The 22300-nt window shown below is 37.7% G+C and overlaps 1 protein-coding gene across 7 annotated transcripts in view; it reads left to right on the top strand.

The window, feature by feature from the left end:
• LOC5565160 (ankyrin repeat and KH domain-containing protein mask) overlaps positions 1–22300 on the top strand; it is a 146853-nt gene that overhangs the window by 17428 nt on the left and 107125 nt on the right. For 2 of the 7 annotated variants that reach the window (XM_021838447.1, XM_021838446.1), the window contains exon 1: positions 2172–3281. The exons of the other annotated variants lie outside the window; for them this stretch is intronic. In XM_021838447.1, coding sequence (XP_021694139.1) covers positions 3240–3281 — 42 coding nt within the window. In that variant the 5' untranslated portion in view covers positions 2172–3239. Of the gene's footprint in view, positions 1–2171; positions 3282–22300 lie in introns of those variants that run through there. 7 annotated transcript variants of the gene reach the window in all.

Here is a 22300-nt window from a genome sequence, read left to right as displayed (position 1 = left end):
TAGCAACATTTATTTGTCTTTCGATTTATCCTAAAAAATGCTTCATTTACTGACTTTTGTGGATTTGAAAAAAAAAAAAAATGCCCAGCCATACAATATTGTATCTGCGATTTGGCCCGCGATTCAAAAAGGTTGGACAAGCCTCCTTATACTTATACTATACCGTTTGTTTAAATTATTTTGTTCAACAGAGTTATACTCGATCAAAATCGCAAGAAAAAAAATCAACTGAGAAAAACGGTTGGCAGCACATAAAAACGTAAGCTAAATTTTCCAAAACATTATTTGAAGTAAAATAATACAGAAGGGTATGTATCGATCCTACGTGTTTCGCAATCATCACACGTTGCAAAATTCCACACGTTCCACTGTGAATCAACTTGATTTTCACTTTTCTTCTTCTTTCTGGCGTTTACGTCCCCACTGGGACAGAGCCTGCTTCTCAGCTTAGTGTTCTTATGAGCACTTCCACAGTTATTAACTGAGAGCTTACTATGCCGATATTTTCACTTTTAAAACGTTTTATTTTCGCAACTACAAAACGACGTAAGTAAGATTTTCAATTTTCGCAAACTAACCACTACTTTTACCGCTCTATTAAATGGAGAAACAAAGTGACTTAACCAAGCATCAAAACAAAACACTACTTGAGTCAATCTTAAGAGCACTGATACAAAAACGTCGTAAGTAGTTGAACAGAACGATGTATCGTCTTGTCATGCTTGTGAAGTTTTGAGGATATACGTGAAGGAAAAATGACAAAATGTAAATTTATTTTAAAATAGATTTGGAAACAAGGTGTTGATTCTTCTCAACTATTGTTCTCCAAATTGTATGAAAGTTACTTAGGTCGATTTGAAAAAGACATAGTTAGTACAATCGAGACACATTAAAACTGCTGAGTTGCATTTGTTAGTGTAGTATTTGTGACCTGTTCCCACAAAAGAAGTGATGAGACTCCTTATCAGAAGCATCCGCAAATATTCTACTCGCAGGATTTTCTCCAGGCATTCCTCTATGGTTTCTTCCAGATGTTTTTTCGGCAATTCTCTCTGAACTTCAATAACCATGAGATATTCTTTCTTCTTTCGATTATAACAGTGCAATACTAAAGCTTTTGGGAAGTTTTTCACTAGGTATAGGTTGAAAGGGAATGTCCTTGGCTAGCGTTTCACACAAAAAAAAGTACCATGAGAGGTTAATGTGGCTCAGTTATTGATTGAAGAGAAAGCAAACAAAGACAGCCTCTCTATGATATATAAGTTATGCGAGAATTCTTCCGCCGATTTTAACATTTTTGTTGTCTCAGAAGATTTTGCAAAGATTTCTACCAGAATTTATCCAGGAAAACTCACAAGATCATCTCATCTCCCAACACCCACAAACTGTGCAAACATTGTCAACATAATCATAAAACTTACTGTTATAAAACCGATTTTCAAAACGACCAATAACCGTTTTTTTTTTAATCATTCATGAGCCCCCTGTTTAAAACGGCCAATGATCGAATCTCTCTTCATCAAGAGGACCTACAATCGGAATATTTCGTAAACTGTCATTGAACTTAGCACGGTGAGAGGCCAATGACTTTTTTGCTCGTTCTTTGAGAATCAAAAGGGCCTAGCCTGAGGCCAAAGCACGCTAACAAAATTCGAGTGGACCTATAAAAAGCCCAATGCCTGGTTGAAAACCAAAAATTGGCCAAACATTTAAGATCATATTGTTTTCACATTTTTAGCAGTTTTCAGAATAAAATTGATTGTTAACGTGTAGTAATAGTAAGTCATTACTCAATGAGCAAGAAATCACATTGATTGATTTGAATACTGAGAAATAGGAATTTAAGATTAGGCGAAAAACATTTACATCAAAAAAATTCCAAAGAATCAACGATCTGTGCATTGGCCCTTTTGAATTGTTACGCGAGATAGGTCGTTTAGAGAAGTTCAGCGAGATTTGATGGAGATTTTTTTTCTGATAATAACGGTCTGAGGAGCACCGTCGCTGCGCTCTCTCTGCAGTCCGTACACTCCGTGTTTACGCTATTCGAAGGGAACGATGTAGTTGTGCCGTGTCTGGTCAGGTTCAGGAGTAGATGACGGATCGGAATACACACACATGTGTCAGAAGTACCACTCCGAACAGAGCAGACGGGTGCGAACTTTTTGACGTTAACCAGTCTTGTATTTGCCGAGGGTTGATCGATTCGTCGAAACGATCCTAGGGACATAACGTAATCAGGAGGCCCTGCAGGGAATTTCCCGTGGACAGGATTGTTCAGTTCTTTCCGAAACCCCTTTCTACCGTGATATGCAACCTATACTGGCGCACTTTCGGTGCCAAGAGGGCGTATGAGTCACATATTTCCCATCATCAGTAAAATTAAAACAGCACTAGTCGACCTAAAGTCGCCGTCGTCGTCTGCGGACAGAAGTCTTTCAATGTATGTGAAGTTTTAGTTGCCCGACGAGAGCTGCAGAAGAAAAAGAAAAACTACTACAGAGTGTACGATATAGTGTGCAGTGATTTCGGGGTGGCCACCACCTGATTACGACGACTTCGACAAGTTTGTGGAATTGCAGTGTTGCATCGATTAGTTATCGAACCAATGCGAGAAAAAGAAAACCATCGCGAAGTACCATCGAAGACCGTCCTGAAAGAGCCAAGAGCTAGATGGACCAAGTGTGAGAAACGACGAGAAAATCGAAAACTGAATGAATTTGGAACGCAGTGGAACACTCGCTAGAAAATGGCTTCCACTTATTAGGGTAGTGTCTATACATCGTTTGGTCTGTGTTTCTCGAAGGAAATCCTGAAGAAGATCGATTGATTGAACGTGTTCACGGATGTTGAGAAAAGAGTGCCCTTTGGGATTTACGTTCTCAGTGTCGGAAAGTGTTGTTACGTACGTCGAAAAGCGAAGAAATAACCCAGAATTATCAAGAACCCAAGGACTGTCACAGAAAAACGACAAAAATTTAGTGCAGTGTGTGGTCGAAGTCGAATCGAAGGTAGTAAGCATCGGTGTGTAAACGGGGAACAAGGTGTTCAGTGTGAAAATTTCCGAATCGATCGAGCCAACCAGGAAAGGAATAACCCAGAAAACTCAGAAGACGTAGAAGAAAACGAAGAAGAAGAAGAAGATCAAGCAGACGAAGAAAACGGCATCTCTCGCGGTAGTCTGGGTAAAGTGGTGAAGTGTATATTTGCCGTACGACGACGGCGACGGCCGATGAGCGATGGTGAATCGTTGTGAAAAAGTGGAACTCCTGCTAGACAAGGTGAAGACCAACGGCGGGCGGATGTTTTACGGATTACAGCTCCGGAGAAAGGATTATTACTCATGGAGGGGGACGGGGGACTGCTTGGTGGTGGTAAACCCAAGCATGTTTGCTCGAGATATATGGGGGGCTAATGTGTAAACACGTGTGGCAATTGGAACGGATCCAATTTGGATGTTTTATTCAGTGTGTAATCAAATGTAGGAAAATCGGAGGAACCTTGTCACGAGGCGTCACAGAGTCTTGATAAGGAATTACAGGGAAATTTAACGTTTACGTACGATGTTTGGAATTTTGGTGAGCCCGTTCTATACTTATTTTCATTCCGATTATAAAGATGTCCTTAACACAATGCAATTGGTTGGACCGTTTGACAATAATGCCTATTATCTTCGCCATACCGGAAGTATCAATTTCGAGCATTCAGTTTGAATTCGATATTTCATCTAAAAAGTATCCTGGAATAGAAGATTGAAAACGAAGATTTATTCAATCTTACGGACTTGATTTTATTTCAGCTATTAGTTAAAATTCATACCTTTGGCATCAACATAGGTAAGGTACCGTGGGGTAAGTGGATACAGGAAAATCAATAGTCAACTTCATTGTTATGTACAGCTAACGTGAATAATGTAATTCAAACTTTTTTCTATGGATAACAAATGAGGGACTAATATACTTCAAATTGTCACATATATCGATTTTTCTGATTCTTATGTATTGAGTATGAGGGATTTGAAAATTTGCGCCAAATGATGCACCTGCCCCACCATGGTGGGGTAAGTGGATCACCAATAAAAAAAATCTGTTCTCAAAACAAATGATGTGTGATTATGTATAGTAAGAATTATATTACTCTCGTTCTTATTTTTAGTGCTAGTTTTGTTGCATTTTGATACTTTAAAAATCAAAAAGTAGCTTTATTTTATCAAAACATTATAAAACATATTTATACATGTGTTCATACTAATTCGAACAAAAAATAGCATTGTAACTAGAATAATTTGAAGAAAATTCATCCATTTATACATAAAAGTTATACAGAAGTATTGTAGGATTATTCCTAATGATGTTTTCAATAAATATTCGTTGTTTAAAAATATGAGTTACATCTACTTTTTTCAACAAACTGAAATCATTTTATTCTATTTATGATTTCATTTGTATCATCTGTCTAGAATAGTTTATAAGGTCAAATTAGGTACGACAATAAGCTTTCAATTGGAATAATTGTATATTTTGCTCTTTTGCAACTCTTGCTTAGATAATCCACGAAAAGTTTTGATTGAATTTTGCAATATTCATTATTTTATATATTTTTATACCAGAAAGATGAAAAAAAAAAACTTTTAGATGGATTAATTCAAATTTTCTATGGTCAATTTGACAAATTTAAGTTAAGAATGCAAAAAGTTGAAGGGAATCAACATTTGCGGATATTAAAACTTATTCAAGTTCTCGTAAGCAGTCTGCCAATAAATGATAATAATAATTGATCCACTTACCCCACACCTTCAAAAAGTAGGGGTAAGTGTACCATGTCCAATATATCGGTAATTATTTATAAAAATCACATATTTTTCATTGTGATTCATTCAATAAGAACTGAAATGCTCACCACTTGTTGAAAAAACTACTATTATTCGATTTAAGACAGAGATACAATGATTTTTTTTACTGATGAACAACAATTTTAAAATTAATTTATTTTTGCAGGTGAAAAGTTTGATTGTGTTGGTGTACGTGTAGTACCAGTTTTGCAATAGTATTAGTGTGGACGTTAGAATATAACCTAAAACGAAGCAATGGTGCAAAAACATTCAACATATTCAAGTAATTATGCTTAATATGGACAAATGATCCACTTACCCCACTGATACACTTCCCCCACTGTACCTTAATTTGATTTGCTGTTCAACGCCATACAAATTTACATCTTTGCGTATGTCTTCTCTATCCATCACAAGAATGTGGAAATATGCCCGGAAATCAAAACTATACTGCAGAGGTGCATTGAACAGCACAGAGCTGAATTTCAGCAAAAAAGATCTCCTAGATTTGAAAAAAAAATTGTTGAACAGTAGGTAATGCCGAACAGTTCAGAAAATTTAGAGTATTTATCATGTAAACGGCATATCGTCGAAGTCCTTTACAGATTCTTGTTAAACTTCCCGCATATTTCTTTTATAAAACTCTTCTGATACCTGTTGAATTGACGTAAGGATTCCTGCCAAAAGGCTGCTGAATGTTCTTCCTAAATTTCCATAAAAACTCTCTCCTAATACACTAGGGATTGCTCTCATATCTTTCAGTTGGAATTCTCTGCCAATCTCCTAATAAACTGTATTGCAATTCGTATTGGAATTGAAATCGTTAATATACATTTGGCATGGAGAGCATTGTATACCTTCTTTGAATGTTACCTGTTTTAACAACCTGATCCAATGATAGGTCAAACCCGGAATTAAGTTGAAATCGAATACTGTTGGGTGTACCTGCAAATCGTGATCCTCTCCCAAATCGGGCTATTCTTAGGAATGGGTGCGAATCGCCTTTGGGTTACTTTCTGCTTTTCGTTAAATTTATGTCATGAATGACGGCGGTATTACAGTTAAATCTCCCTTACTCGATATTCCGTATCTCGATATCGAATTAGAGAACCATTGTAAAAGTTGCTTTTCATGGCTATCTCGATGGTCCCTTGGATCGCACTGGTTTTGCATTCTCTAACTCGATGGTCCCCACAATATCAAGTTATGGAGAGTTGACTGTATCTTCCAATTCAGGATAGCACTAGATTTGAATTTATTTCGAAATAATATCGAAGTTGTTCGTTTAATTCTTACTATCGATCGATGCTCTTTCGAGTTACATCTCAGGATTAAAATCAGAATCTTCTCTGAATTTATTGTCTCAGAATTTCATTGGAAATCCTTCCGTATTCCATTAATAATTCAGGTAGAAATTATTTTCGGTGTCCAATAGGAACCATCCCATAGTTCTGTTCTAGTCGTCTTCAACTTTTCGTCGTATTCCATTGCGTAGTTTCTTGTTTAAAGACTCTTCGAGTTCCATCTCATGATTCGAGTCAGAATATTTTTTCTACCTAGCAATGGGAACGCCATACAATTTTTTATCATTTTTTTTTTTAATTTTATTATTAGTATCATTCCAAACATTACATTCATTTCTTATATCTAAGTATTCTGTGTTATTAGACAACACTATCATCCTAATTTGGTAAAATAAATTTAGTATTTTTTTATCAATGTACTCTTCTATTGTTCGTTGTTCTTTCTCGATTGAGGTTGAAATCCTATTTGACTAGGATCGCTTTTGAAATCATCTTATAATTTTCTCTAAATTTGTTCATAAGTTTACGTTTGGATCATGTCTGGAATTAGATTCTCGTCGTATTTCCTTTGTTTTTGTAGGAAACGGGTCATTTGGAATAACCAGAATTATATGCCTTCTTTCAAAAGATGACTGTTTTTGATGAGAAAACGTTATGCCAAGTGTCCTTTATCCCGTATAGGCCTGAGTGAAAGAAAAATTACTAAAAATCTCACCGCTTAGCGAGTACTCAACGGATTTAAATTATTGTTTGTCAGTATACTGGCACACATATCTAGTTTCTAAAAGTGGCCAAAGGATTTCGGAAATGTTCATGTGGCCGGAGTTATTGCGGTGGATCACTGGGTCAGGTCGGGTGACAAGGGTTCTGTTCTTCTGTACCCCTGGAGGTAGGCAATTTTCAAGTCACTGATAATTTCCAGAACCGGCTATTATGTGGCCACTATATCAAAGAGTTTTAAGAAAAACGCATCAGCGTGAACCTTCTGATAATCGATTAAATTGAATAATTATGTCAACTGCATTTGATTGAACCTATAAATGACCATTTTCGGGACCCCAAGATGCCTCAAATTTATGATAAAGTGCACAATTTGTATCTTTACATATGTGTCAAGCTTATGGAAACGCATTTTAAGGAACTATTATGTTCGATCTACACTTATAGAGATTTGAAACGGTTCAATACCTAACAAATCTAGAGCCGATTTTTCAGGGAATTAAATCTGAGTGGCCGCATCTGGTACACTCTAAACGGAGCAAAACTATTTATTTATAATGTAGAATATCCGATCTTACTGATTTCTGCAAATTAAAATGATTGCCATTGGAAATAAACAAAGATAACTTTGCATGTCCCAAAAAATCGCCTTTCTCTACCCGACTTGACCCAGTAACCCACCGCAATAACTCCGGCTACAGGAGTATTCCCGAGTTCCTCTGGCCACTTCTAGAAACTAGATATGTGGGCCAGTATACTGACAAAACATTATTTGAATCCGTTAAGTATTCGCTGAGTGATAAGGGTTTTAGTATTTTTGCTTTCACTCAGGCCTATACGGGTTATGCCAATGCCAAAAAAACCAGACCCGTTTTTAATTCAACTTAAAATCCTCTTAAAACCCTTAGAAGCCAGAATCTCCTTCGGGTCGAATTCCTCTGGATTCTCTTTCAAAGGAGTCATATTCAAATACTCGACGCATTCCTCTCAGAATTCTGGCTCACCAGGCCAAGTAGCGGGCATTAATTGGGTCCTAAAATGTTTAATGAATTCTTGTTTTATTTAATAATACGAAAGAGCATGTTATTGCAACTACTTTAGCAAGTTTTCCAGCTCAAATAACGGCTATAACATTTTTAAACTTCAATTATAAAAATGGTTACAAATATGAACCTTGACACTTGTGATCTTGTTTGACATTCACTTTTTCGACAAAAATGCCACAGGGCATATAGTTTTAACACTGGGGTTGTTCCTATCTGACATTTCGGAAGGGACACGGAAAACAAAATATTCCCAACATTTGAGTTTAAACCAAAGGGTGTTACAAAATCTCAAAAATCATAAAAAAATGTTGTTTGTACTTAAACCAATGAAAATCATTTAAAAATTGAGTAAACATGTGTTTCTGCCCTAAACTTAAGCGTTTGGTACTAAAATTGAGACAGGGCTTTAGGACCCTATTACCCTTATTTCATAAAGTTGATCTCTACAATCACTATTTTAGTGTTCTGAATTAGCTTCAGATATAACTTCAACACCCTTTCTTCAGAAGATAAGCCGGGTTCCAACCAACAAATTAGTCAAGCAATTGTTCAGACGCTCGTCCAGGATTGTTTGGATTCTCGCACCATTTTTGATTCTAGTTGTAATCCTCCTTTGCCAGGATTTCAATGATTATTTTCTTCGTATTCTCTTCCTTTTCAAACGACCGTCATATTTCTCTGAGAATACAAAGCAAAGCCCTTTCAGCAGCACTGGTAGAGGCTACTAAATTTTCTTGTTCTGAATTAAGGGGCCCAAACTTAAAGGGGTGTAAGTGACATTTCAACGGTATTTTTTAATGATATTTCCGACCAACAGGAAAAATAACATAATTCGTAGAAGTTTGGCTTGTTTTTTTCTGGCTTCCATACAATTTGTATGGAATGAAAAGTTGCTGAAAAAACTTCAGTCGTTTTTGTCATTTACACCCCTTTGCTTATTCTTCTTCTTCCTGGCGTTACGTCCTCACTGGGACAGAGCCTGCTTCTCAGCTTAGTGTTCTTATGAGCACTTCCACAGTTATTAACTGAGAGCTTTCTTTGCCCAAGTTGCCATTTTCGCATTCGTATATCGTGTGGCAGATACGATGATATTCTATGCCCAGGGAAGTCAAGGAAATTTCCATTACGAAAAGATCCTGGACCGACCGGGAATCGAACCCAGACACCTTCAGCATGGCTTTGCTTTGTAGTCGTGGACTCTAACCACTCGGCTACGGAAGGACCCTTTGCTTCTACACCCCTCAATTACGTTCTCAAATAAAAACTCAACCCAAATTCTTCAGATTCCAATCAACTAAATATGCAAGAGTTCGGAAACTCGTTCAGAAATCACGCCTAAATTTGTTCATTTTCGCCGCCTATTTGGCCTATCTCGTCACTTGGTGGCAAGCTCTTGAACCTCTTGGCTTGAATAATGATAGCCATTGAGCTGCTGAACAACTTCGCCGAAGAAGCCATCTATCTAAGTGGTTAGAATACTGAGATATTCGCAAAACAAAAATTCCATGCTCACTAGCGCCGCTTGCAAAATTTTGAATCTCTTGGTTTGAATAATGATAGCCCTGGAGATACAAAGCAAATCAAGTTTTATGGACACTATCACTGCTTGGTGGCGGAATTTCACTTGAGCAGTGTTGCCAGCTACGACAAAATGTTTAACCCTTCATAAAAAAACTGAATTACGGTTGAAGAGTATTCCTATGTTGCTAAGCATTTTTTTTCTATTCCGCTAAAATTTTATGTTTTTGATATTATTTTAATTCTTCTTAAACAGTGTTGTCAGCAACATGAACATTAAATTTTGTACTTAAGACTACTGTATGACATGCAACCCTTCCTTCAACTTTGGTGAACATTCGTTATCTTTATCTTAAAAAAATATTGGTATCTGCATAGAACACCCTCATATAATTGGTTCTTTAGATTTAGATAAAAATCAGTGTTGCCATCTATTACCAGAATATGAAAACTTGAATGGCCATTTTGGAAAGTTGTAAACCCATGCTTCAACTTTGCCGTATATCTCGGATCGGTATTTCCACATCTAAACGTTGCATTTTTCAAAAACATTATAACCCTGATTTTTTTACGACCGTTTTTCATGAAATCCCGATAACGGTCGTAAGAAGAGGTTAAGGGAAACCTCTAAAACCACAAGGCGGAATTGCCAGAAGGCAGAATTCCACAAGGTGGAAGAGATCGAAAGACAGAATTACCAAAACGCGGAATCTATTTAACTCGTATAGGCCTGAGTGAAAGCAAAAATACTGAAACCCTCACCGCTCAGTGAATTCTTAACGGATTCAAATGATTTTTGTCAGTTCATTGGCCTACATATCTAGTTTCTGGAAGTGGCCAGAGGAACTCGAAAATATTCCTGTGGCCGGAGTTATTCCGGTGGGTCACTGGGTCAAGTCGGATTAAAAAAGGCTATTTTTTGGGACATGCCAAGTTACCTTTATTTATTTGCAATGACAATCATTTTAATTTGCATAAATCATTAAGATCTGATATTCAACAGTATAAATGAAGAGTTTTGCACCGTTTAAAATATACCGGATGTGGCCATTCGGGCGTAATGCCCGCAAGAACCGGCTGTAGATTTGTTGGATACTAAATCGTTTCAATTCTCGAAAAGAAGAAATCAAACATAATTGTGCACTAAAATGCGTTCCCATAAGCTTGGCACAGATGTTCAGATGCAAATTGGCCACTTTATCATAAGTTTAAGGCGTCCCGGGAGCCGAAAATGGTTATTTGTAGAATTAATCAAACGCAAAACTCATAGTTATCCAATTCAATCGCTTCTCAAAAGGTGTACACTGATGCAATTTTCTTGAAATTCCGTCATGTAGTGGCCACATTATAGCTGAGTCCGGAAATTATCTGTTACTTGAAATTTGCGTACCTTCAGGGGCACTAACACACAGTACCCATCTCACCCGACCTGACCCAGTGATCCACCGGAATAACTCCGGCCACAAGAATATTTCCGAGTTCCTCTGTCCACTTCTAGAAACTAGATATGTGTGCCAGTATACTGACAAGAAATCATTTGAATCCATTGAGAATTCGCTGAGCGGTGAGGTTTTTACAATTTTTGCTCTCACTCAGGCCTATACGGGTTAAAACCCCACGACACCATTATGACCCCCTCCTTTTCTAACAATAACTCTTACTTGTTTTAGGGGAAGGCTTAGAGTGCCCATGGGGGTCTCAGAGGTGGGTTCCAAGACCGGTTACAGAGGGGGTGATCCAAGACCGGTTAAGTACTTTTCAGGGGGCATGCAGTATTTCGGGCGAAATGGTTTTGGGATTGATTATACACTTTTTTGTAACCCCTTTCCATCCACCATCTTATTATTTTCAGTTACCTTATTATGTTCAAATTACCTTTCAAATCGCCTTAGAATTATTCCCCTACCCACTAGACACCATTATGACCCCGCTCTTACATCAGGTTATATATTTCGAGAGAAGCGTAAAAGTATTCTTGGAGATCTTAGAGGGGGTCTAAATCGCGTTCCAAGGCCGTATTACGACATTTTTATGGGGGGTATGCAGGATTTTAGTTGAGAAGTAAGTGGCGTTGAGGTTGTCCCTCACCTCCCTCTTTTCTGGTTTGGTTTTTCTGCCTTCTGGTCTTTCAGCTTTGACATTTTTTACCTTCTGGCATTCTGCCTTGTGGTTTTCCGCCAAACTTGAAAAGCCATATGATCGTTTATGCTGAAAGCTTGATCGATTAGTCAATCGAATAGATTCATTTCCATTTCTCTCTGATTGCTTCAAAATTACGTTCAGTTACTTCATTTTGCGAATGAGAGCTAATCATTGACTCTAGCTTGACTACTGGAGTCAAAAATAACTACTTCAAGACTAACAATTCAAAAGGCCTCATCTCCAAAAAGTAAACAATGAGAAAAATGCAATCTTGTTTTGTCTTGTTTTATGAATTTAAGCATTGTATGTTATTTTATCGTCCCGAAAGTCGATGGATAAACTGATTTATAGCTGTGAATATTCATTACTATCATTTTAGCAAAAAATCCTGCTAAAAAAACGAGTCAAAGGAAATGAGGCTTTTATTTCACCAAAAGCTGTGCAGCCCTTTTCATTTGTGCCCATAGACGCCGGCCGACGCTGATGAGGCCTGTGAGTTGACGCCTTTGTTTACTCTAAAATGTGTTGAGGCCTTCTAGTTGTGGCTTGTTTCTTCATCATCTTCTGATGTGGCCTTTTGAAAATCATTCAAAATTGATGATGAAATAAGAAATTTGAAGTGTAGAAGAGTGTTAAGTGGTGAAGTAAAGTACATGGAGATCCCTACAGCAAGAGAAGATTCGTGCGGTCGTATAAATGTGTGATTGATTGAACCCTTCGTCATCCATGAACATTATGTATGTGGTACGCGAGTTCGTCGTCGAGAAAATGTATGGAAATATTGGTTCAATTGAAATAATATTGCAATTGAACGTTATTTTTCATGCAATTGAAACCAAATCGTGTTTTTGTTGATAAGTTGTAAAGTACAGACAGGCTGACACAGGTATTATTTGGTAGTATGATACAAAATGCATCAGTCTACCGGAACCCGACGGAAAACTTGATAATGTTCGCCGTTTAGACAACCACTGTGTATAAAACAATACAAGGATCAGTCGTTCCGTAGTATAACCTGCATCTACTTAGTGAATTTGGAACGTTTTTCGCAATCTACATTGCAATTTTGATGTTTGTTTAACAGGCCTCAACTCGGTTTCTGTCAGATATAGAAATGAGGCCTTTTTGAGAAAAGGCCGCATTTGCGATCAATATCCTGGTTAGCGGAAAATGAGATGGGGCCTTTTAAAAAAATGTTATTTTTTCAACTTTTATGCATATTTTTAAATGACTATTGTATGTTTTAGTAAGAATAGGCTCTTATACACTGAAATCAGCAGAAAACCGATTTGTTTACATTTTGGACTTAAGGCCTTTTCAATTGTTGGTCTTGACTTCTGTTCCTAGGTCAGGGGTTGAATTCTGAAAAAAATGAGAGTATCTCTCACTTGTCGCTTTATGTAACAATCATGGTCCGCTACACATCATGAGAGTCTGTTTATCGTTTACTGCTACAGCTCTGATTGTATCGGGGGATAACAGTGCATGATAGAACCCATCTAAACAAGCTCCAAACCTCCACTATTGCTATCAGATGTTCGGGGCTCGTTTATCATGACAGTAAAGTGTTACACCTTTGGCTGTCCTTCGCTGCTGCTGTTTATCAAGCTTGTTACAACTTGCGAAACATTGCCGATCTTGGACCGCGATACAGATGCGATGTTTTTGTTCGCTTGCTTTGATCGTGCTTCGAAATCATTTGAGAGTAAATTCTGCAATGCCTGTCCTAGGTTCTGTCCCAGTTGGGACGTAACGCTAGCGTGTGTCGGCCACGTCCATGCAATCGGATACTTTTGTTTAGTAGTCTTACAATGCTCTCAAAAATTTAATTTGATCTAATTGAGATAACTTTCTGTTTGAATCAGTACGATGGTACTCCAATGCAAAGCTGTTTTACTCAAGGTTAGATACATAGATAACTGAATTAGGACTTTAAATGTTTAGATACCAGCAGACTAGACACAAAATGAACTCGGAGAGACAAAAACGTCATTAAAAAGTGTAAAGATAACTAAAATAGACATGATGATTGTAGTAGATGGTGTTAGTTGAATCCCATCGCATAATAATGCTCAACAAGACTTCCCGATTGATGATTCATTCAGAATGGGGCTCAAATAAATGCTAGAGTCTAATAAGTTCCAGGTTCATTCTGTTCTAAGTATTTTGGAGATAATTTATGAATCCAGCTCTGAATTACATGAAACTTTCTTAAGTATTCGGCAGGCTTTTGCTGCATATGAACTCAATATTGAACAATGCTGGCAACACTGTCTTCGTTTCTACCATACCATATGACTTTGCACAGTTCCCGCATTGGAGCCGGACAACGACAGCTGATATTGAAGCCGTCGATCGCCGTTAGATGGGTGCAAAGATCACCCCTCGAATTGCATCGCCATAGCCATCGTGCACTTTCCGGAGCAAACGATAATAATTGGCCTTTCCCCGCCAATATTGCGGGCGAACATCTTCTACTGTCAATCAATTATTTAGGGCCAGGCTCTCTCGCTTTCCGGTCAACGTGGTTCGCGTGCTGCTGCCGAATAGTCAATGCGCGTTAGACTTACGCCAAGGTATGCGACCTTCTCGTTTGTTTTTCCCGAACACTTCACGGTAGCCGCACGAACCCCGCATTCCATCATTCGGGGTCGGTTTGCCACACTATCTCATCGGGAACTTCAGTAACGAACACGACGCAACCGCGACCATCGATGGGGCTCTGTCGCAGATTGAGAGCAAAAACAAGCAAATCTCGCGTTATATTTCTAAAGGTCCAATGATCAAAATGTATAAAAAATCGGGATTCGATACAATTCGATAGCATCTCCCGACACCCACTTGTCAACATAACCATTTACCCGTTATAAACCTGATTTTGAAAACGGCCAATAATCGCTTTTTTTTTCAAATCATTCATAGGTCCACTGCTCAAAACGTCCAATGAACAAATCTCCCTTCATCAAAAGAGGGCCTACAATCGAAAAATTTTGCAAACTGGCATTGGCCTTAGCATGGTGAGAGGCCAATGACTCTCTTTTGTTCATTCGAAGTGAACAGAAATGGCCAAACCTTAGGCCAATGCACTCTAACAAAAATCAAATTGGCTATAAGAAAGACCAATGCCTGGTTAAAAATTTGAAACCGCCTAAGCAGGTATTCATTCCTATTTTTTTTCAGTTTTCAGACTAAAACCGATTATTAACGAGCAAGAAACCATGGAATGATTTGAAATCTGAAAAATAGAAATTGAATATGCGGTGAACAATATTCACATCGATTTTTCTTAGAGCTAATGATCTGGAGATTGGCCCTTTTGATTTGTTACTCGAGAAATGTATTATGAATTATGCTCCCAGTCGGTGCACAGATGTGTGAGTACTATCTTCGTCGTTCACTATTCATACGAATGGTGGTAGTACGAGCACTGAAAAGCTGTGCAATTTATTCGGTTGCGAGCAGCAATCAATTCACTTGGCGTGAGATGCGACGTGTCCCAGCAGAGCCATCAATCAAGTTTTATTTTTCGAGATAAAAAAGCGGCTTTGGGATTTGTTTGTCTTGAGGACTACAGTTTTCGTTATCTAGATTTCAGGAAGCTGAGCTAGAAGTGCTGGACTGATCATGAAACTTCATGATCTGATGCAAGAAATTGCCTGATCATCAATTGGATAGTACTCCAAACCTTTCTGAACTATAGCAAAAGATATAGCAATGATCCACTAGAGTTGTCAAAATCGACACTTCGTTCGTCAAAGCTTTGGTGAAACCCCCTAAAGTCATCAACGACGACGATGACGATCAACTCTGACTGGTCGCCTGCTTTCCACTAACCACAGTCCGCATTGAATCTGGCACGAGCATACTTGTGGTTCGTTGTACTTCCGATGGGCGACGCAAAAAAAAAATACACAAGTGATGGTTGGACGGTCGGTGATTGCTAATGTACCCTCGCGCGCTACGGATTGGAGTTCACCACCACTCACAGTTTTACTTGGGTCGTTACGGCCACGGTTTTGTAGATACGCGATATAATACTATTTCAAATGCAATTGTTTTGTTGACCTACAGTGGAAACGGTTTTCCCTTTTGCACCAATTATCTTTCCCATCGGTCGCAGCAAGGGAAATCGATACCAGCGATGGGGTCTGATGTCAATTGACGGTGTTAGGGACGTTTATGTTTTCAAGTATGAATTCATTCAACGTCCATTCGTCGACATGTTTCGACTTCTATTTTATTAGTATAAATAAACTTCAAAGCACATAAGTTATCTGTATTGGATTCTATCTACTATTTTGTCGTAAATTTGTCCAATATTGCTTTCTTGGCATCCCTGACAGCAATTAAAATTATCTTTCCTAAGGATGTACGATAAACCTGAAAAGTCTATAGAACCAACCTTCATTAACGTTTGTGACAAGGAGACTGTAGTTCTCGCGGAACATTACTAAAGGACCTATGTACAAATGAGAGATTCTCTCCTCTCTCGTTCTCTTTTCATTATAACAGTGGAATACTAAAGATTTTGGGAAGTTTTTCACTATAGATCGAAAGTCAATTTCATTGACTAGCGTTTCATACAAAAAACGCAACAGAAGAGGTTAATGTGACTCAGTTATTAATGAAAGAGAAAGTAAACAAAGAGAGCCTCTCAATGTTAGATAGGTCCTTTAGTAATGTTCCGCGAGAATTCTACTTTGATAGGTTCGGAGATGGTTCAGTAATGTACAATTCTGTTTCGCTAAATGAATCCAAACTATTCCAGTATTTGTAGATGAAAAACCCGAATTTAGTACTATACCATGTAATTCCACTAGAGTTTGTATCCTTTGACAGATACGCGTATTTCGACCTCAACTGTACGGCCGTCTTCAGTGTCGTGTACTAGAGTCGAGTCAAAGGATACAAACTCTAGTGGAATTTAATGGTATAGTACTTAATTCGGTTTTTTCATCTACTTATAGGTATTCTACTAAACAGCTCGAAGATTTATTATATTCCAGTATTGTTTTTGCTGAGTTGTCACTCAAGAATTGATCCGAAGCTTCATACAGCACTTCGAAGTTGGAATAGCTGGCTAATGAAGTCACGTGATGTTCTATTGTGAACTAATTCATCAGCCAATTCATTCCCAGCATTGAAATAATGGCTAGACATCCACTAAAGTTGTACAAATTTTACTATATTTAGTTTCTTAACTTGAGTTTAACATGAGATAACTAACCTCGGCTTTGAGTAAGAGCTTTAATGGCAACCTGACAATTTGACTTCTGTTCACTACTACTTTATCCATTAACTGCTGTTGAAGCACTGATTGCACTTCACACATGAAAGCAAATATTTCCGCCTGAAAACGGTACAGTGTCTACCAAATGGGCAAAACGGATTCAGCTTTAGCTTACGAGAATAAACATTCAAAAAGGGAATCATTAACATTTTTTGATTTACTTCTTTCCAAACACCCAGACGTCCACTTTTCCCGTGAAATAAATCATGTGGTAAATGTTTTGTAAGGAAAGTGACGAGCAATTGTGAGATCATTTGAAGTTAGGACATTTTTGTTTATCCTATATCAGTATTGGTCGAACAACAATTGTGTTTTAGGCCCCAAGTTTTACCAAAGGTTCTCCGGCATTGACCGAAGGCCATGCAAGCTTTCTTGCCTCTGAAATCAATTTAAGGTGTCCAGAAACGTTTGGAATCTAGAATTCCATCACGGTTTTGTTTTTCCGTAAATAGAACTTTAGATGTTTTATTCAGGTTAACCGACAGGTCATATTGGCGACATACATCCTTGACTACCTGAGCAGTACTTTGCATCAGGTCGAACAGGGTTTTTATGCACATACCAATTATCAGAACTAGAAGTTCGTTGGCAAATCCATTAGTTGGAAAATTCCCATTATTGAGTTGCATCAACAGCGTATTTGCTTAAATATTCCACACAAGTGGCGATAAGACTCCTCTTTGGGGACATCTGCCAACAATTCCGGAATCACAGATTGACGCAATATCGAGAAGAGATGTCAGATTTTGAGAAGACACGTTATCAAAGCTATCCTAAAAATCCAAGAAAACACCCAAGCAGGATTGCTTCTGAGCGTACGCTTTCTCGATATCGTGTACAACTTTGTGTAAAACTTGGACTTTCCAGATTGGTAAGCATGTTGATTCACATGAAGAGGCTTATTTGCCAAACAAACATCACGGATGTGATGATCGATAATACGTTCCAGACATTTCAGAAGAAAAGAGGTCAGACTGATTGGTCTAAAACTCTTCGCTTCTTCATACTACGCACGTCCTCCTTTCGGGATAAACTTTACAGTAATATCACGCCAGGATCTGGGAATATATCCGGTAGCAAAACTGCTTACAAGTAGCTTTTTCAAAACATGTTTGATAAACTCAAATCCCTTCTGGAATATAACAGGATAAATCCCATCCGCTCCTGGAGATTTTAAAGATGCAAAACTATGTAGTGCCCATTGAATCGATTCAGTAGTTACGATACTGCGAGCCGAAGTCAGAGACTCGTAACTACATGAAAAGACATTTGGTTCATCCATAGATGCTATGTCCACACATCCGGTGAAATGTGTATTGAATACACATTCTAAAACTTCTTCAACAGAAGAAGTAAAGTCACCATTAAGTAAGCGAATTTCGTTCAGTTGGAAATCCTTAGATTTTGCAAGGATTTTGTTCAGCCGACTGACTTCACTCAAACTGGAAACATTTGTACAAAGGTTTTTCCAGCCGGATCGTTCAGCAGATCGAAGAGCCTTCTTGTAAGCTTTGCGAGCCGACTTGAACGACTCTGATCCAGCTAAAAGCAGGGTGGCCACCGAACCGGGAAAAGCGGGAAAAAGGCGGGAATTTGAATCCACCGGGATAAAGACGGGAAAAACCGGGAATCTGAGAAGATCATCGGGAAAATCGTTTTAAACGAACATATTCAGCTGTTATCTCTATAAAATAAGTTGCAGAAAGTAGTTATGTTTAATGATATTGTCATGAGGAATCCGTAATTATGAACAAATATGTTTCAAACATTAATAACTTAATTTCTGCTATGCTGCACCACATTTTTTAAACATGTTTCACTCTATTCTTCCCAATGCTTCCAAATATTTTTGAATTTTTTTCTCGCCTTGTCAGGGCTAACATTTTTGATCTTTTCTCTAACGTTGTTATTCGAAGTTTTGAAATAATGTCCAATTCCTTATTGCAGATTGGTTTAGCACTCTTCTGTAGTTGCTAAATATATGTACCACAACGACTTATTTTCAAAAGGTTTCAATTTGTCACTAGTTGTTAAAATCAACAAAGTTTTGAATAAGGGCTCATTTACGATTTTCATAACGCTCAGCTGTTATAGCTCATATAAAATGTGTAGAATATCCATACAAAAAAATTTACAAGAATGTGGGTGCCAAAAATGATAATTTTCGGTGTTAATAAAAATGTGAATGAGCCCTAAGTAAGTGCTTCTACATGTGAGGCCTTGTTTAATCCCCACTTTGAACTTATTTACTTTAGAGAACTCTTCCTTTCTAGTAAAACAAATTCAAAGGATTAAGAAATGAAATACTTTAAATTACGGTAAAGAACTACTTGGGCATCTTCAAGATTTACTTAGGCATCTGGGGCTTTTGTTTGCCAAATTATCTGAAACTCAGCAGTAAGATGCACTTAAGATGATTATAAACAAAAGCCAAACCTCGAATTTTCTAGAGCACGAGTCTAGAGAACCAAACAGCGCTCTGAGCTGAAATTATGATCGTTTGATTATCATCAGAATGTAACCAATCTATCGAATTTTCAACGCGAACGGTTGTCAGGTTCTCTAGATCTTAGAACTTGAACTTAAAAATTCGAAGTTTGTCTTCGTTTTAAAATCACTTTAAGGGACATCTTGTTGATAAATATGGTTTTAGTAGCATTCCAATTAATCCCCTGTCGTGCCAAGAATAGGATCCGTTTTATTAGCACAATTCTTCTTCTTCTTCTTTCTGGCGTTACGTCCCCACTGGGACAGAGCCTGCTTCTCAGATTAGTTTTCTTATGGGCACTGCCACAGTTATTAACTGAGAGCTTACTATGCCAATGACCATTTTTGCATGTGTAGGGAAAGTGTACCAGTTATGGCCATAGTGGTTCCCTATTTGGCCATATGCAAAATTCGGATAACTTTCAAATTTTTAATCTTTTCGAATGTTTTAATATCAAGATATATCCTATATCTTACTGCTAAAATACAAAAAAACTTTTCAAAATGTTGAGACATTCAAGTTATCACGTATGGCGAAATAGGGAACCACTATGGCCATAACTGGTACACCTACCCTATATCGTGTGGCAGATACGAAGATACTCTATGCCCTGGGAAGTCGAGAAAATTTCCAACCCGGAAAGATCCTCGACCGGTGGGATTCGAACCCACGACCCTCAGCTTCTTCTTCTTGGCATTTACGTCCGCACTGGGACAGAGCCTGCTTCTCAGCGTAGTGTTCTTATGAGCACTTCCACAGTTATTGACTGAGAGCTTTCTTTGCCAAATTTGCCATTTTCGCATTCGTATATCGTGTGGCAGGTACGATGATACTCAATGCCCAGGGAAGTCAAGGAATTTTTTTTTTTTACGAAAAGATCCTGGACCGACCGGGAATCGAACCCAGACACCTTCAGCATGGCTTTGCTTTGTAGCCGTGGACTCTAACCACTCGACTAAGGAAGGCCCCTCAGCTTGGTCATGCTGAATAGTTGCGCGTTTACCGCTACGGCTATCTGGGTACAATTGACTACCTTTTTTCATGGTAGCTCTAGAGCTCCATTGATTTTCGACGAACGCGCGACAAATCTATTAAGATGAATACTATGTCATAGTTTTCAGAATAGATTCTATCCAGCTTTTTACGCTAGCATGCCATAAATTTGGAATCACCCCTTTCTGACATGTATTGCCCACACTGTAATTATTTTATAGTTGGATCGTAGCAACCTCTGTACCGAAACAAATTTTTGATGTTGACAAACGGGTTTCCAGGAGACCAAAATCAAAAAAGTTTCCATGAAGATTCATATAGTAAGATTCTTGTTATAATTTCATTTTGTTTTTTTTTTTATTTATTTTAGGTACATTAAACAGGATTGCTACTAACCAAGTAAAGAAACTGAACTATGGAACCTGGAGTTCTTTTAGGGACGCCTGCATGAGCTCATAAGGAATTTCTGCGGAAGTCTCATCATTCCTTTAGGAGTACTTCATGGAATTGTTTCAGTGAAATTACAACAATAATTACTAAAAACTTCTCTAGATACATCCTTTGATAAGTTCTTTGACAACTGGAAAATTTATTGAAGAATTTTCGGATGAATTCCTGCAATCTTAGGAGGAATCTCCGGAGTGTTTTCTGAATGTATCCTTACAGAAATTTCTGGTTGAAATCTCAAAGAAATGCTGAGTGATAATTTTGAAAGGATTCATAATAAATGGTTGCAATAAGGAAACTGAACTATGGATTTGTCGCCGAAAGAATAAACTCTTTCAGAAAGATTCATTGAGTACCCAATGATCTACGGATTTATATTTAATGCTCCCATATGTTCTCTTCACACAACACCATCTAAGCCTGAATGTAGGACGATAATTAACATTGATTGCCACAAAAACTAATTTCAATTGTCTATGGCTAGCAGTCTCTACTGTTAATGCTAATGGAAATTAACAGTAGGTTTCCTTTTTTGTTATTTGTAACTTCGTGCAGGAATTGGTGGCTCCATCGTCAATAATAGTGCCAAAACACAACATTTTTAAGAATATAATAAAAGAATAATGTAATATTGAACTCTGGGAGGGTTTTCTTGTCCAAACCTATCACAAATGTGTGGAAGTTGGCGCTATGTGTTTAGGTCGTCTGATAACGTAGACTAAGGTCGTAAGAAAATAGACAATCGCTTCCCATGGACCTTAGAAATTGATATTACGTTTAGAAATATTGCTTGTTTTGCTAAGAAACTTTGTTAGTGAAAACAGCTGGTTTTATACAAAGTTTTCATTTACTCCCGGGTTACCTCTGAATATATTTTCTCGATAGGCAATCAGTTACGAATGGAAATCGGCGGACGATTTGGTTGCCAGCTTAGAGTGCACTGCTTCCAAAGAAAAGCGCTCAATATCCACATTCACCAATTAACACGAGTATTCAAGAATTGTCAGGAAATTCTTTCATAGCTGATGAGTTGCACTGGATCCTTATTATTGATTTCCTAAAATCAAACAACATTATATAAGATTATAAGAAAATGGGATACGTAAATATAAAAAAGTTGAATACGAAAATTGTGTAGCTGCAAAACAAATCAAGTGAAAATTATTGACAGTTCCTTCAACAGAATAAAATCATTGCCTGCTGAGACTTTACTGTAAAATCTGTAAGCAAGACATGTCAAAATTGAATCACCCCTAGTTGATTTATAGCTGGCGTAAAAAGCTGGATATAGATAAGAAAAATCTAGTAATCAAGTTATTGTTCCAATAGTGGAACAAACAATTAAATTACTATTTAAAAAAATAACTGAAAAAATTAAAACTGATAAAAAAAAGTTTTAGTGTTTTTTTTATAGAAACGATGTTTAATATAGATATAGACAATAGAAGTCATGGGAGAGAAAAGTTTAAAAACCGGGAAAATTTTCTAAAATATACCGGGAAAACCGGGAAAAAAGCGGGA

This window comes from Aedes aegypti, chromosome 1 (genome assembly GCF_002204515.2).
Source record: "Aedes aegypti strain LVP_AGWG chromosome 1, AaegL5.0 Primary Assembly, whole genome shotgun sequence".
Taxonomy (NCBI): Eukaryota; Metazoa; Arthropoda; class Insecta; order Diptera; family Culicidae; genus Aedes; species Aedes aegypti.
This window is presented reverse-complemented; position numbering and strand designations above follow the sequence as displayed.